General features: G+C 38.5%; 1 protein-coding gene across 3 annotated transcripts in view; it reads right to left on the bottom strand.

Moving 5' to 3' along the window:
• The window catches only part of LOC138003174 (uromodulin-like), a 27383-nt gene that overhangs the window by 2097 nt on the left and 7786 nt on the right, over positions 1–17500 (bottom strand). For all 3 annotated transcript variants that reach the window (XM_068849139.1, XM_068849138.1, XM_068849137.1), the window contains 4 exons: positions 6519–6871; positions 4958–5107; positions 3932–4054; positions 2843–2977 (listed from right to left, as the gene is read on the bottom strand). In XM_068849139.1, coding sequence (XP_068705240.1) covers positions 2843–2977; positions 3932–4054; positions 4958–5107; positions 6519–6834 — 724 coding nt within the window. In that variant the 5' untranslated portion in view covers positions 6835–6871. The remainder of the gene's footprint in view (positions 1–2842; positions 2978–3931; positions 4055–4957; positions 5108–6518; positions 6872–17500) is intronic.

Consider the following 17500-nt stretch of genomic DNA (forward strand, 5'->3'; position numbering starts at 1 on the left):
CAAGATTTTTCGTGAACAAAATAATAGTAAATTACCACCGCATCGTATCGGGAGCCCGTGACTAGGAGCGAACAACTCCCATACTAAGCCTGTGTCACAATATTTTACAGACCGATCTATTTCAGACAAGAGAGTATGAAGGTAAGAGAGGTAATCCCTGATATTGGCCCTATTCCCATCGTAATCCCTCTTAAGTTATTTTTAGATCTCCTGCGAGATCCGGTATTCCCACGAGGGTTAACTGATAGCCAATTATATGTCCCCATCATTATTTTAAAATCAATTAAAATCATTGCGATAACATCTTGAAGCACCTTGCGATATGCAGTGAGTTCTTTAAAATTCCCTTCTGTATTCTGTTTAATGTCTTGCCAGCCTTCGTCTTCTCTGCAGTAAACTCTCTTATACTATTTCTCACGGTTTCTGAACAACCACTTAGTACATCTAACACGATATTGTGCTGCTCTAAGTCATATCCAGCGTGCTGTTGCCTTAGCTCGAACCGCAGCGGTGCGTATTTATTTGTCTTTTCTTCGCTCTTTTCCTCCCTGTTAGTTATCCAAGGACAGCTCATCTCCAATAGGTACACCTTCTTCTTCTCCTTGTTGATAACTCTTGCGTCGATCCTGTTGTTCCTGACGTCTACGTTCTCTGCGAATACTGGGACATCCCAGTACGCCTTTCCGTTATCATTCTCGTAAAGTGGCTTCGGTTGTTCCATCGAGCACCATGGTGGTATCGCTGTCACCAGGTCCAGGTCTTTCAGCATCTCGTAAAATATAATTTTAAGTGCTGCATCATGACGTACAAGGTACTTTCATTGGGCCAGTTTACTGCACCCTGTAAGTACGTGTGCTTGGGTTTCTGGAACTTTGCTACACATCCGACACAGGCCGTTCTGTCCCGTCTAGAGCCTTGTTTTGCTCTCTAGGTGGGTCTTCGTTGGTAGCATTTGGTGATACAGCTCATTCACCCCAGCAATGATACGTGTTGGCGCTGCTTTCCAATCAGTCATCCAAGCAAAGCACTCTTCGCCAATCTCTTCGTCGTCCCATCTCTGGGTCAGCAGCCTTTCCTGCCATTGTTCTCCTCTCACCTCTTCTAAGCTTAATTGGAACATCTGTGTTCGTCGCTATATCTGTGATGACTGGTTGCGGGTACACAAGGTGTAATCTTTAACCCAGCTCCAGTGCATACTTCTTGGCATCTTTAATAATCTTTTAACAACGATCGTCGTCCTGTCTTTTCACCTTTTTCCTCGAATCTTCGCATTACTTCCATGGCGTGATCTTCGTTAATGTATAATCTCACGGCAGCCTTAATCTTCTCCTGCTTGTACTCTCTTATACTCTTGAGTCCCCGTCCTCCTAGCTTCTTTGGTAGTTACATCATAGCTGTTGATCCTAGGGGGTTCTTACCTCCATTCTCCGAAATCACCTTTCTTAATTCACTGTCTAGCTATTGTAATGCCATAATCGGCCAACACTGGGTTGTCATTAAGTAGGTAAGCACGGGCATTGCAAACTGGTTTGTTGCAACCATCTTGTTGTAATCAGATAGTGGGCTAGACCAAATCAATGATAATCTTTGTATATATGCCTTACCAACAATCTCTAACACTAAAGTATCATCCTGCTTGATGTTCTCCATGATTATAAGGAAATTGTAATGTGATCCCTGCTTGAGGCTATCTACAGATTTCTCGTCTCCTACGCACATACTTTCTGTGTCCCATTTTACGTTACCCTTCTTCACATGTACCACTCGACTTTCGTTCCAATGCAATCCAACATCCTTCATGCAAGACTTTACTTTCTTTGCCACTCTTCTCATTTTCTCTTCCGATGCAGCATGAAACGTGAGATCATCAATGTAAAGCAAGTGTGTGATCTTCTGCCCAATTGGCGTAGAGATTCTGTAGCCTTCCGTCGCACTCAGCATACATGATATCGAGTTAATACACAGAGTGAACAGTTTTGCGCAGAGTGCGTCTCTCTGGGGAAGACCTCTTTTGAACATAATCACTTCTGATGTTTCATAGCCTTGCTCGGTTCTTGCGGAGATCTCAGTATTTTTTTGGATCGTCTAGCAAAGCCAGAGTGGGAAGTTGTGTAGTGAGAACTTTTCTATCAGCCATCGGTGATATACACTGTCGTAAGCTTTTCTTAAATATACCCATGCCATGCTTACATTCCTCTTTCCACGCTTGCTGTCTTGGCACACCATCTGATCAATTAATACGTTGTCAACAGTGCCCGCCCATTCCTCTTTAGCGCCTCACTGGTCTCCTTGCATGCGCCCACATTTGTTGAGATGTTCATTAGTGGGTTTCAGTAGGCACGCAGTATACCATTTGTAAAGATTGTTCAAGCATGTTATGGGTCTATGGTTTGTTTTTGTTTCGTTAGCGTTATGTTTCTATTCCTGGGCCATCCGGACCACGTCACAAGGAGGAAGACTACTGTAGTTCCAGCGGCAATTTTAGCAGACTCTGTTTACATCTGGAAAACTTGCAGTTCTGCTTACTGCTCATGGATTAGACTCCTGTCACACCATTGAGTTCTCCGCGTGTCGCAAGGAACTTGAACGTAGTTTTAATGAATATCTTTTATTAATATATCATTATCATTATCATTATCAAAACTATTATTATTCTCATTGGTTTCGAATAAGGAATACAGAATCAGAAAGGGATATGAGACCCTAATGACGGACATAAAAGAAAAAAGAGATATGGGATACCAATTCTTCTACCCTCAATTTGATTATTGATCGGTTCCTTAGTTCACATTTTTCAAATTAGCTGATATAATGACATTAATTTTTAATTTGGAATACTTGCCGTCTAGAATGCAGTAGGTCTGACCGTCTCCTCGGTAACCCAGCTTGCAAGTGCACTTATAGGACCCGAGAGTATTTAAGCAGAGAGCTTTTCCATTAATACAGTTGTAAGCACCACTGGTACACTCGTCGAAGTCTTATGGGAATAAGAAGAGATATAAAATTAGAAAAAACGTGACTGAACAACAAGCAGAACAGTTCCAAATATTTCAGACACAGAATGAAATGCTATGCGTTCGACCTTGTGAGCTTTCTTCATAAGTTCGACGCACGTAATACATACAGTTTGCTTTTTCCTTCAGGAGGTTTTGTTTTTAAGTAGTGGCCTCCACACGAAGACATCGATATTCATTCATCCAATGGCCACGAATGTGAGAAAGTAAGTGTCTGAACGTAAGATGACAGCACAAACTGGTCGTGGAGCAAATGATTGCTGGTTATGTTAAGTTTTACAGCGAGAAATTAAAGCTGCAATGTATGTGTGATCTTGACTTAAAATAGTTAGCGATGAAGAACATTTGAAAATTAGGTGCGCTTTCAGCCAAATATAGGATCACAAATCCTAAAAATACATTATGACAATCCGAATCTAGATCAGATCTAGATCATTAATTCGAATTCTTATAATTTATTTCGATACTGGGGTCATTTTAAATCAAGTCTCGAGAAACCAAAGCAATTACGGGAGACGAAAAGACAGCCAAATGAACTAATCACCAATGGCAGAGGGATTTCAGTTGAATAAAGAAATATTATTACGCCCTTGCGCAATCTTGACGCTTAGTGATTGGCATAAAAAAAGTTGCACTGCAGTTTTTTTCTTCTCTTTTTTAAACTAGTGACAAGCAAAGCATATAATATCAGTTACAAATGATTCGTAACATTTTTACTTGTAAACAGCTGCGGGGTGAGTTGCTTGGAGACTAAGCTTGGAGACTGAGACCCGAATTGTAAACAAAGAATTGGCTATTATGATTAGTTTATCAAACTCTACGCGTTTGTTGTGTTTGGTCAGAGTAATTTCTTAAAATTGATGATCCAAGCAAAGGCAAAACTGAAGCAATCACGCACTACAACAAACCACCTTTACCTTGGCAGCTCAAACCATTTCCAGTAAAACCAGTTTTACAGGTGCAATGAAATGATGCCAATGTATTTTGGCAGATGGCATTAGCATCACAGACTGGGACTGAAGCGTTGCATTCGTCTGCGTCTGAAAAAGATTCCGAAAACAACGAATGTAGATACGAGTTAAGCGTACGTCCCGCCTTCCTGCCCATCGGTATTGTATCTGTTTCCTCGAAATGAAAGAGATCATTTATGAAAACAAAAATGAGGAAGGAGAAATACCTTTTCATCACCCTTATTATCATCATCGTCATCGTCATTGTCATCGCCATCTTTATCGTCGTCGTCGAGGTCGTCATCATGCTCATCACCATCACAAGGTTTTTCTACCCAGCATTTTTCTTCCCCTCGACATTTCAACAATTCATGTTCATCTTTTGTTGACTGATTTTGTTTTCATTTTCCCAAAATACTAAGAAAGGCATTTTTTAGTTCAGTCGTGAGAGCACACTCGCCTCCCTGTCCCGAGTTCGTTCCACTCCATGGTAAGACTCGGCGTTTCTACTCTGCTCTAGGAAGCTCTTTTCCGGGAACTCCAATCTTTCTTTTCTTCGTATCAAAACCACCGACATGTTATCTTGTTAATTTTTTATAATTTGTAGTCTTTCCAAATAGTAGAACACTTGTGTTTGGTCCTATATGATTGATAGTTAAATGAAATAATAATTGTTGTTGTTGTTGTAATTGTTGTTGTAATTTGTTTACCCAAGGAACACCTTAAGGGAGCTCAGGGGCTCGTTCAACATGTTCTCCGTGCATTCCGGATCGAACTGTAATTAGGCAGTGTTTGTTTTTCTGGAGAAAACATCTCAGAGCAAGGAGCGAACCAAAAACAAACTCAACCCACATATGACGCCAGGACCGGGAATCGAACTCTGCCCACATTGATGTCACTGCTCCTTGCATTACGTTAAAATATCCTGAAAACGGCATAGAAATAAAAAGTGCCTTTGTGCAAGGCGCCCCTTAGGTGTCTCAAGCAACCCACCTCCAGTCAGCATGTCACAAGGAACCAACACAACTTGGCCTGGTTTAACTGAATCAAGCCAGTACCTGCCACTGACCACACTGTCTCCTTCACTCGCTTTGATCTCGGAGCAATATTCGGCAGGTATCTCTTGGATGGAGCCCAGGGGAACTGTAAAGTTGCAAACATTTGTTCAAATTCAAGTAAGTTGCAAGTTGCAAGTTGCAAGTTGCAACCTTAAATAAGTTGGGCCTGCAGTGGGAACTCTTTCATCAAATTAAATATATACAATGGTACAACCTGTAAGAACCTGTAAGAAAAACTAGAAATATAGGTATTTCCTTACATGTCATAATGAAATATGTAGCACGAAGGGTCCCTCTCAGTACTTGCTAGCTATTTCCAACGTTACAATAAGAGTAAGTGGTAGAGCCAGCGTTCTCTTTAAGGCCTAGAAAATTTCTGAAAATGGAGGGGGCATCCAGTTGACTGTTAACAAAGCGAAGGAACTTCGACCACAAATCTAGCGAGTGGCCAGAGCGAAATACCCTTAGACTCCCGTGATCTAAGAGTTTGCTTCCCTAACTACTTCCAAATAGATTTCTTCTTTGGCTGGTCATGAGAATTTGGTGTTATATTAGGATTATGTCTTCAAATTAAGATGACGATAATCTTTATTCTCAATACTTGTCTACCTGACAGTATATTGAAATTGAGAGGCGAATTTACATACTGATCAATCCTGGTATAGTCAAAGGATTAAGAACGGCATCATCAAGACCCAGTGCTCTTTAGACCGCACCATGATGCCTTCGTATGATATAATTCTCCGTTTTACAGCCTTCGTTCATTACCTCTTTAAGTGGAGCGATATAAAGAACCCACGCATTAGTCGCAAAGAGTGCGGAATATCGATGGTTTTCAAAGTGACGCTATCAAATTGTAAAATCAAAATTGTAAGCTGTTTTGAATTTTTATCGACAGGAGGCTAAAGATGATCTTCAAATCACGACGTCTTTCGTTTCGAAAATACAACATTTTTGAATTTCCAAATTGTCACCTTGCGTGACACAATAATACAAAAGCTAGTTGGTTGAAAAAATGTCTATCCCTTTGAATCTCAGCAGTTTGAGGGGTTCAACTACATTACGAGAAGTGTTGATACACATGTATCTTATATCATGAACGAAAAGTAAGCGCTGTCATCGCAAAGTGAACTCCAGCTGTTCTTGTTGATTTCTTGCCGCCGTGTTAGTGCATAACGGAGGTGCATTGACAAGGCGGCTCCATATAAAACTCTTTAAAGTTGCGTGGAACTCTTCCACAAATAACTCGAAAACGATGTATCGCACAGACCTGAGAATTGGAGAGGTAATTTATGAATTTGTCTCTCCTACGACATATCAAAGTTTTCGCTTTTTTCATTGAACGATTTCGATTTTATTTTTTTGTTGCGTGACAGTGAAAACGATCTATAGTTCCTCGTTATGCCCTCTGTCAGTACAAAGGGCATGATTGGCCGAATTGGCAACCCCACTTGGCTCGTTTTACGACAATTAGTTAAGAACCAAGGTAACGATACCTCTTTCACTAGGTCTTGTCACGTATATCCGATCTGAGTGTTGAACATAATCATTTGGTCTCGCCTCCTTTGTGCGATTGTTTAACTCGCACAAATGTAGACTCATGACGTAATTGATGCTTTGACATCGGATGTCGGCGTTACATAACTGTCCGCAGGTAAGCATGTTTGCAGCAGTGCGTTTCTCAAACACATGGCCTCTTAACATCATACCATATGTGGAGTGTACACTTTGGCACTGCTGAGCGTCTGCGCGACACACACTACACACCAGATACATCACTGCTGTGTTGTAAAAGTGCAGGATCTTGGTCATTTTTATAGTAGCAAGCGAGTAAGAAGACCACAGGAAACTGGAAAAAATGGTAGAGAAATAGGTATTAAATTAGATCCAACTTACTTTAGATCAATGATGAAATGGTATATGAAATGAATCATATATGATCTGCGGATATGAAATCAAGTGAAGCTATGGTCTTCGCAGTTATGAACGCAATTTTTACAATTGCGTAGAGAAGCCTGAAAAATCCAGGACTTCAACGGGGTTTGAACCCGTGACCTTGCATATCCGCAGTTCATACATGATTCATTTCATATACCATTTCATCATTGATTTATTCCTCACGGGACCATTAGAACCCACAAATGACAAGCTCCCAACGTCAGTGGCTTCATAGCTCAGTTGGTTAGAGCGTCGCACCGGAATCGCGAGGTCACGGGTTCAAACCGCGTTGAAGTCCTGAAATTTTCAAGCTTCTCTACGCAATTGTAAAAATTGCGTTCATAACTGCGAATATCATAGCTTCACTTGATTACTTTAAATCAGTTTCAACAATTGCAAGACTATTTCTTATTCCAGGGATTGACTACACAATACTACTACTTTTGCACGTAACGGCAGCGTTTTGGTACTATAGAAACGCCAATTATTGCTAAAAAGATGTACTCGTTTACAGAGACAAAGTAAATCACCATAGCAACAGGAAAGCCATCTAAAAACGCAATATACTTTGTCTTTACAGTGCAACGCTCCTCACCGTGGCCACACGACAAACTTTGACACTTGACAACTACGTGTAAATGCAGCGTTCAACTTACAACTGTGTGAACTTTGCAAGGAGGCGTGACTGTCAATCAAATTCACACAACCTGATTGGCAAAATTTTGTAAAAAAACTTTGTTAGGTGGCCACGGTAAGGCGTGTCGCACTATAAAATCCCATACCCTTATTTAATTTCCCGGGGATGATCGGCAGGCGGACATGGAACTCTGCAAAGTAAGGCACGGTTCATCATTTTTCTTTTTATGGGATGGGGGGGGGGGGGGGGGGGATGGGCTGGTGGAATTTGGGGAAGAGTCATTTGGAAATTGTCTCCTCCTCCCTCAATCACCCTATTGTTCTTGTACATGCCCACCCCCCTGCCTCCTTCCTCATCAGGCAAAGTGTTACTTTGTATATTATACATTGCTTAACATATCAAATAATACAGTGGAATTATAATATTCCTATATTGCCTTCATTTTAACTGTTACATCTGACGTCGCATCATTACAATTATAATGATTATAAGGCATTCTTGAAAAGTACTTGCCCTAGAGGGAATGTTTGCAAAATGTACATAAAGCTGTTTTTTATGGCAATCTAATTTCAATTCAAAAGAAATTAAAGAAAAGTCAATTTCAGCTCGTCCATTTATTGCTCGTCCTGAACGTGTTGCAACTGGTCGCTCATCTACGTCTTCCTTTTGATTTGTCTTCTCCGTCAAAGTCACTAGCATCACTATCACACTCATCATTTACGCTATCATGGTCACTTTCATTTGCTTCACTGCTTTCACTCCTGTTGTCATCATGTTCACTCACTGCGGTCTGCTGCAAGCAATGGCTCACTATTACCTTTATTTTTTCACCCTTTCTCCTTTTAAGATGATCCTTTATTCCATGATGCGTTAAATATTTGTTTAATTCCGGCACACACAGCTTTTTGAACGTGTTCACGTCTTAGCATAGACACGCGACGTGTTTATCATATCTGCGTTGCTAATCCCCACCCAGAGAGCTTTCCCGTTGTCTTCTTCACGGGTTAGGTTAACCCTAACCCTAACCCTAACCCTAACCCTAACCCTAAACCCTAACCCTAACCCTAACCCTAACCCTAACCCTAACCCTAACCCTAATTTTACGAGAACTCATTGTGATTACGTGTTTATAACATAAGGGCAAACTTTTCTTGTCACTGTCGAAGCACATCGAAAAACAAATGAATGAAAGGGGTAGTTTCTATAGAAACTGTGGTGCTGCGTCGGTGGGGAGTTGATAATGTAAATTGGTCACCGTACAGAGATTCTAAAAGCTGACGTTTCGAACTCTGACGAAATGCTAACGCTCGAAATGTCAGCTTTTGGAATTTCTGTACGGTGGCCCATTCACATTATCAACTCCGTTGATAAAACCACATCGAAAAACAGTTGGGCAAACGGATTAAAAAAGCACTTGTTAGCTCGCATTTTAAGGCAAAACAAACACACAATTCAACTTTATATTTGTGTTCAAATAGTACAGATAATTTTTATTTAAGGGCGGTGCCTACTAATTAAAGATATTTTTGCCTCGGTGTGTGATTATGCAGGAAATGTAGATCTTAACAATGCAAGTGGTATTGAAATCCAAAAAGAAAATTGGGGGTAACCACGCATTTTTCAAAGATAATTCATTAATAATATTTGGGAAAAGCTTTAAAATACAAAGCAATGTATGGCGTTCTTTCTCAAATTGAAGCTTAAAAATGTTGGCTACCCCCAATTTTCTTTTTGGATACTAAGAGTACTTACTTAGATCTACTTCCTCCGGATAGTTTTAAACCGCGCAAAAACATCCCTGTACTAGTAAGCATCATCGATAGGAAACCCGAGTATCTCGAGATGCGCAGAACGTATGCGCAATAGCAATAGTAGGCGCCGTCCTTAATTCCAGTTGGCAATAAAAATTCGATTTTCATTCCTGAACAAAGGAAAAACCGATCCACTATTTAAAAATACGCATCCACTTTAAATAGCGCACCAGTAAAAATAATAAACGTTTTAGTGCCCAAGGAAAGCATTTGTGGAGTAACTTCTTCGAACCAAGTATGAGCTATTACTGATATTCTGTTTTGTCGTTATCATTCTCTTTCGCACTGCTTTCGTTTCTGTTCTAGTCATTGGTCCTCTAGGCATCATGTAACCTTATCAGAACTTCTAAAGATATGCCAAAAATCGCAATACAGAGAAAAAAGCAGCTCTAAGCAAATTAAAAAAATAAACACTCAGCTTTAAGTTAATATCCGTCCGATGCTTGACTTGAATAACCGCGTAGCCGCCAGTGTGGACCACAACTATCATGATAAGTCAAAGTGAATTGAAACCAGCGAAAAATGCCAAAAAAAAAAAAAAACATTTTCCAAACCGTTTTTCACCTGAACACGAAAAGCGTTTAATGTGTGAGAACTATAGTTGACGTAGTATGGCCGTGTAGAGCCACATAATTGAATGCGCGCGAAAAATGAAGCATCGCTTATGTTTGGGTGAGTTAACCTGGGTTGAGCCTGCAATCCAATCGAAAACCAGTACCTGGTCAGAGGTCAATAAAAAAAAAAACAGCTGACCTCGGTGAGCTCTAAGCTTGAGCCCGCGATATGGTCGCGTGATACTGATTAGCGGACATTTTGATTTGACAGTTGTCTATTGATCAAAACATGGATGTACAATGTTAAAGATGTAATGATGTAAACTATTGTAGCATGATACTGGTCAAATTAGCATACATGGATGGGTGGAAGTACGGACTTACGTACGTATGTACGAATTGTCGATGACGTCATGGCTATAAAACCAAAATTTGCTAAACAAAGTCAATAGCCCTGCACCCTGCGGACGTTCTCCAAGCCCTGCTCGTTCAGTGAACCATCCCCAAGGCGAGAAAATTAACGGTTTGTGGCGAACATGAGGCGAATGCCATATTGATGGATTGAAAGAATGTAGTTTCAGTTAATTGCGAGGCTAGTACATTTCTTGTCATCAAATCATAGGATCCTTCAGTTTGAGCCTTGCTTCCCTCGTCGTATTTTTGAGTATGTTCATGTCTGAACCTACACTGGTTTCTCTTAGGGAAACTGATAACATCCATGCCAAAACACTGGACGAGAACCAACAGGTGACCAAGGAAAGTTGCAAAGTAATTGAAGCCTCTAACTCCTACCCTAAGTGCAGCAAAAACGACTCAAAGCAACTTACTTAGGACCAATGCCAAAATCAAATGATATCGTGGCAATATTCATTCTCGCTCTATAGATATTTTTTCCTTCTTTTTATTTAATTTCAAAATCATCATGACTTGACTGACTTGATATTTTCAAACGACATTACTGTGGCCGTCACTGTTATCACTTCTTATAGATCATTTTATGCCTTGAAATGAAGGAGCTGTTAAATGTCTACCTCGATTATGGAATCAAGCGAAATTTTTTTTCAAATGGTAAGACGGGGATACTCGGGAAACAATCTGAGTGTGGAGAAATTCGTTAAAATTGTGGAAAATATCTGAGTTCGAATGCCCGACCATGCACTGAGCTACATAGCGGACTCATGCGAGCTTCGCCATGAAACCAGGTTCAGATGACAAAGTCCGTCTATGCTGTTAGGATTTGAAGACTTTGACGTGTGGAAATTTGGCATATTTTGTAAGGGACTTGGAAAATTATTTGCTAGGCCCGTTACGCAGTTAAACAGATGAAACTGACTTTAAAAATGTGTTGCTTAGGGAGGAAGTCCAATGAAATCAATGTTTCGGGCGACAAGTTTATTGTGATGTGGTAACTTTTTTTGTATGTGAGTTGTTATTGTGTAAATAGGAGATCTTAATGTTTTGTCTCTTTTAAAACAAGCATACCCATGGACTATGAACTAATTGAGAGGAATAAAGAAGGGATTAAAACAGATGTAAAAAGAAGGGCGAATAGAAATCGACAAGACAAAAAAACAGGTTTATGTTCGTCGTTGTGTAATAAACTGGAAGGCACCTTTAACTCTGAATTTTAGAATGCAACTTATTGCAATGCAAATGAGCTTAGAAGCACAGAAATTATGGGAACTGGTACGGGGCAAAACATCTGTTTATGAAAGCAAAAATATGAGGGTGTTTTGACTGTTAAAAGACTTCACGCGGTATATCTCAATTTCCAATGTCGATAAATTGTTCAGTTATTCTTCAAGATGAAAGAATGTTGTTTCAATAAGTTAGTTGCCAGCGGGGCTTTCAACGCTGACATTTTCAAAAACGACATTCTCGTCATCAACGCATATATGATAACTTTTAGCCTTGATTCAATGATGATAAATATTTAATCACTGCTAGGAAAACTCATGGAACTTTATAGAGCTTATTGATTATTAATGTAAAAGGCAGGATTCTGACTTTTGTAGGCGTTCAAAACTTGATAGAATGCATTCTTCAGACTTGAGGAGCTTAACTTGGGTCAGGAATGTGGGTCCCCGCTGTTTAGGTAAAAAAAATACCAAAATCTCAGCGGGAGTTGTGGCAAGACTCACACCAAAAAGGCAGAGCGAGAGACAAAGGGAGAGAAAGGTGTTAATCTCCACACATTTGTTGGGCCGACTTCATCATAAAGTTTTAATGACGACAAATAACTCAAATTACTTTAAATTAATTTTGAGTGATGTGTCAAAATACTCCAGAGGCACAGTCACGTCAATCAATCTGAAATATTTTCTAAAACACGGTTTACAACGGCCAGCATCATGCTATTAAAAAATGGAAAATTATTTCTTTATACTCTTTATTTCAAATTAATTTAAACACAGGCAAATTATATATATCTTAACTTTCAGGCTACCGAGATGCAACTTGTTTTGCCTGGCATGCACTTTTCTCAACAGCAACGGTGAATTGGTTCTTTACTGATTTTAAAGCAATCCATTTTTCAGTTTTATACTGATGGAACTCAATAACTGAGGAATAAAACTCAACAGCTATTACACCTTCGAACATTTGCTTCCCTAATTCTCCGGTTAAACATGAAACGTTAGTGATGTATTGGTATATTTGTTAATTTGTTTTGCCTGGCATACACTTTTCTCAACAGCAACGGTAAATTGGTTCTTTTCTGATTTTAAATCAAACCATCATGTTTTTAGTTTTATACTCATGGAACTCGATAACTGAGGAATAAAACTCAACAGCTATTACACCTTCGAACATAATTCTCCGGTTAAAAAAGAAACGTTAGTGATGTATTGGTGTATTTGTTAATTTAAACTCAGGCATTATTTTGTCAGTTAACTTTCAGGCTATCGAGATGCAATTTGTTTTGCCTAACATACACTTTTCTCAACAGCAACGGTGAATTGGTTCATTTCTGATTTTCAAGCAATCCATTTTTAAGTTTTATACTTATGGAACTCGATAGCTGAGGAATAAAACTCAACGGCTATTACACCTTCGAACATCTGCTTCCCTAATTCTCCGGTTAAACATGAAACGTTAGTGATGTATTGGTGTATTTGTTAATTTAAACACAGGCAAATTATTTCTTAACTGTCAGGCTACCGAGATGCAACTTGTTTTGCCTGGCATACACTTTTCTCAACAGCAACGGTGAATTGGTTCTTTTCTGATTTTAAAGTAATCCATTTTTAAGTTTTATACTTATGGAACTCGATGACTGAGGAGTAAAACTCAACGGCTATTACACCTTCGAACATCTGCTTCCCTAATTCTCCGGTTAAACATGAAACGTTAGTGATGTATTGGTGTATTTGTTAATTTAAACACAGGCAAATTATTTCTTAACTGTCAGGCTACCGAGATGCAACTTGTTTTGCCTGGCATACACTTTTCTCAACAGCAACGGTGAATTGGTTCTTTTCTGATTTTAAAGTAATCCATTCTTAAGTTTTATACTTATGGAACTCGATAACTGAGGAATAAAACTCAACAGCTATTACATCTTCGAACATCTGCTTCCCTAATTCTCCGGTTAAACATGAAACGTTAGTGATGTATTGGTATATTTGTTAATTTAAACACAGGTATGTTATTTCTTAACTTTCAGGCTGCCGAGACGCAACTTGTTTTGCCTGGCATACACTTTTCTCAACAGCAACGGTGAATTGGTTCTTTTCTGATTTTAAAGCACCCATAAGGGTTGAAACATGCAACGGCCTGTTGTGTGCTGGTAAACAAGCTTCTGAGTACTCAATTTGCTAAGTACCATATTTGGAACAAAAAGAGCGAGGGGAATTCAAATATGGTACTTAGCACTGAAACATTCAACCAATCAGTTCGCACTGAATATTAGGAAGCTGTAAACGCGCGTTACACGTTTCAACCCTTATAGGTTTCTGATAAAACTCAACAGCTATTACACCTTCGAACACCTGGTTGCCTAATTCTCCGGTTAAACATGAAACGTTAGTGATCGATTTATTTGTGTATTTGTTAATTTAAACACAGGCAAATTATTTCTTAACTGTCAGGCTACCAAAATGCAACTTGTTTTGTCTGGCATACACTTTTCTCAACAGCAACGGTGAATTGGTTCTTTTCTGATTTTAGAGCAATCCATTCTTAAGTTTTATACTTATGGAACTCGATAACTGAGGAATAAAACTCAACAGCTATTACATCTTCGAACATCTGCTTCCCTAATTCTCCGCTTAAACATGAAACGTTAGTGATGTATTGGTGTATTTGTTAATTTAAACACAGGCAAATTATTTTTTAACTGTCAGGCTACCGAGATGCAACTTGTTTTGCCTGGCATACACTTTTCTCAACAGCAACGGTGAATTGGTTCTTGTCTGATTTTAAAGCAAACCATTTTTAAGTTTTATACTCATGGAACTCGATAACTAATGAATAAAACTCAACAGCTATTACACCTTGGAACATAATTTTAAAGCAAACCATTTTTTAAGTTTCGTACTCATGGAACTCGATAACTAATGAATAAAACTCAACAGCTATTACACCTTGGAACATAATTCTCCGGTTAAACATGAAACGTTAGTGATGTATTGGTGTATTTGTTAATTTAAACACAGGCAAATAATTTCTTAACTGTCAGGCTACCGAGATGCAACTTGTTTCGCCTGGCATACACTTTTCTCAACAGCAACGGTGAATTGGTTCTTTTCTGATTTTAAAGTAATCCATTCTTAAGTTTTATACTTATGGAACTCGATAACTGAGGAATAAAACTCAACAGCTATTACATCTTCGAACATCTGCTTCCCTAATTCTCCGGTTAAACATGAAACGTTCGTGATGTATTGGTGTATTTGTTAATTTAAACTCAGGCATTATTTTGTCAGTTAACTTTCAGGCTATCGAGATGCAACTTGTTTTGCCTAACATTTACTTTTCTCAACAGCAACGGTGAATTGGTTCTTTTCTGATTTTAAAGCAATCCATTTTTCAGTTTTATACTGATGGAACTCAATAACTGAGGAATAAAACTCAACAGCTATTACACCTTCGAACATTTGCTTCCCTAATTCTCCGGTTAAACATGAAACGTTAGTGATGTATTGGTATATTTGTTAATTTGTTTTGCCTGGCATACACTTTTCTCAACAGCAACGGTAAATTGGTTCTTTTCTGATTTTAAATCAAACCATCATGTTTTTAGTTTTATACTCATGGAACTCGATAACTGAGGAATAAAACTCAACAGCTATTACACCTTCGAACATAATTCTCCGGTTAAAAAAGAAACGTTAGTGATGTATTGGTGTATTTGTTAATTTAAACTCAGGCATTATTTTGTCAGTTAACTTTCAGGCTATCGAGATGCAATTTGTTTTGCCTAACATACACTTTTCTCAACAGCAACGGTGAATTGGTTCATTTCTGATTTTCAAGCAATCCATTTTTAAGTTTTATACTTATGGAACTCGATAGCTGAGGAATAAAACTCAACGGCTATTACACCTTCGAAGATCTGCTTCCCTAATTCTCCGGTTAAACATGAAACGTTAGTGATGTATTGGTGTATTTGTTAATTTAAACACAGGCAAATTATTTCTTAACTGTCAGGCTACCGAGATGCAACTTGTTTTGCCTGGCATACACTTTTCTCAACAGCAACGGTGAATTGGTTCTTTTCTGATTTTAAAGTAATCCATTTTTAAGTTTTATACTTATGGAACTCGATGACTGAGGAGTAAAACTCAACGGCTATTACACCTTCGAACATCTGCTTCCCTAATTCTCCGGTTAAACATGAAACGTTAGTGATGTATTGGTGTATTTGTTAATTTAAACACAGGCAAATTATTTCTTAACTGTCAGGCTACCGAGATGCAACTTGTTTTGCCTGGCATACACTTTTCTCAACAGCAACGGTGAATTGGTTCTTTTCTGATTTTAAAGTAATCTATTCTTAAGTTTTATACTTATGGAACTCGATAACTGAGGAATAAAACTCAACAGCTATTACATCTTCGAACATCTGCTTCCCTAATTCTCCGGTTAAACATGAAACGTTAGTGATGTATTGGTATATTTGTTAATTTAAACACAGGTATGTTATTTCTTAACTTTCAGGCTGCCGAGACGCAACTTGTTTTGCCTGGCATACACTTTTCTCAACAGCAACGGTGAATTGGTTCTTTTCTGATTTTAAAGCACCCATAAGGGTTGAAACATGCAACGGCCTGTTGTGTGCTGGTAAACAAGCTTCTGAGTACTCAATTTGCTAAGTACCATATTTGGAACAAAAAGAGCGAGGGGAATTCAAATATGGTACTTAGCACTGAAACATTCAACCAATCAGTTCGCACTGAATATTAGGAAGCTGTAAACGCGCGTTACACGTTTCAACCCTTATAGGTTTCTGATAAAACTCAACAGCTATTACACCTTCGAACACCTGGTTGCCTAATTCTCCGGTTAAACATGAAACGTTAGTGATCGATTTATTTGTGTATTTGTTAATTTAAACACAGGCAAATTATTTCTTAACTGTCAGGCTACCAAAATGCAACTTGTTTTGTCTGGCATACACTTTTCTCAACAGCAACGGTGAATTGGTTCTTTTCTGATTTTAGAGCAATCCATTCTTAAGTTTTATACTTATGGAACTCGATAACTGAGGAATAAAACTCAACAGCTATTACATCTTCGAACATCTGCTTCCCTAATTCTCCGCTTAAACATGAAACGTTAGTGATGTATTGGTGTATTTGTTAATTTAAACACAGGCAAATTATTTTTTAACTGTCAGGCTACCGAGATGCAACTTGTTTTGCCTGGCATACACTTTTCTCAACAGCAACGGTGAATTGGTTCTTGTCTGATTTTAAAGCAAACCATTTTTAAGTTTTATACTCATGGAACTCGATAACTAATGAATAAAACTCAACAGCTATTACACCTTGGAACATAATTTTAAAGCAAACCATTTTTTAAGTTTCATACTCATGGAACTCGATAACTAATGAATAAAACTCAACAGCTATTACACCTTGGAACATAATTCTCCGGTTAAACATGAAACGTTAGTGATGTATTGGTGTATTTGTTAATTTAAACACAGGCAAATAATTTCTTAACTGTCAGGCTACCGAGATGCAACTTGTTTCGCCTGGCATACACTTTTCTCAACAGCAACGGTGAATTGGTTCTTTTCTGATTTTAAAGTAATCCATTCTTAAGTTTTATACTTATGGAACTCGATAACTGAGGAATAAAACTCAACAGCTATTACATCTTCGAACATCTGCTTCCCTAATTCTCCGGTTAAACATGAAACGTTCGTGATGTATTGGTGTATTTGTTAATTTAAACTCAGGCATTATTTTGTCAGTTAACTTTCAGGCTATCGAGATGCAACTTGTTTTGCCTAACATTTACTTTTCTCAACAGCAACGGTGAATTGGTTCTTTTCTGATTTTCAAGCAATGCATTCTTAAGTTTTATACTTA

The sequence above is a fragment of the Montipora foliosa genome, chromosome 5 (genome assembly GCF_036669935.1).
Source record: "Montipora foliosa isolate CH-2021 chromosome 5, ASM3666993v2, whole genome shotgun sequence".
Taxonomy (NCBI): domain Eukaryota; kingdom Metazoa; phylum Cnidaria; class Anthozoa; order Scleractinia; family Acroporidae; genus Montipora; species Montipora foliosa.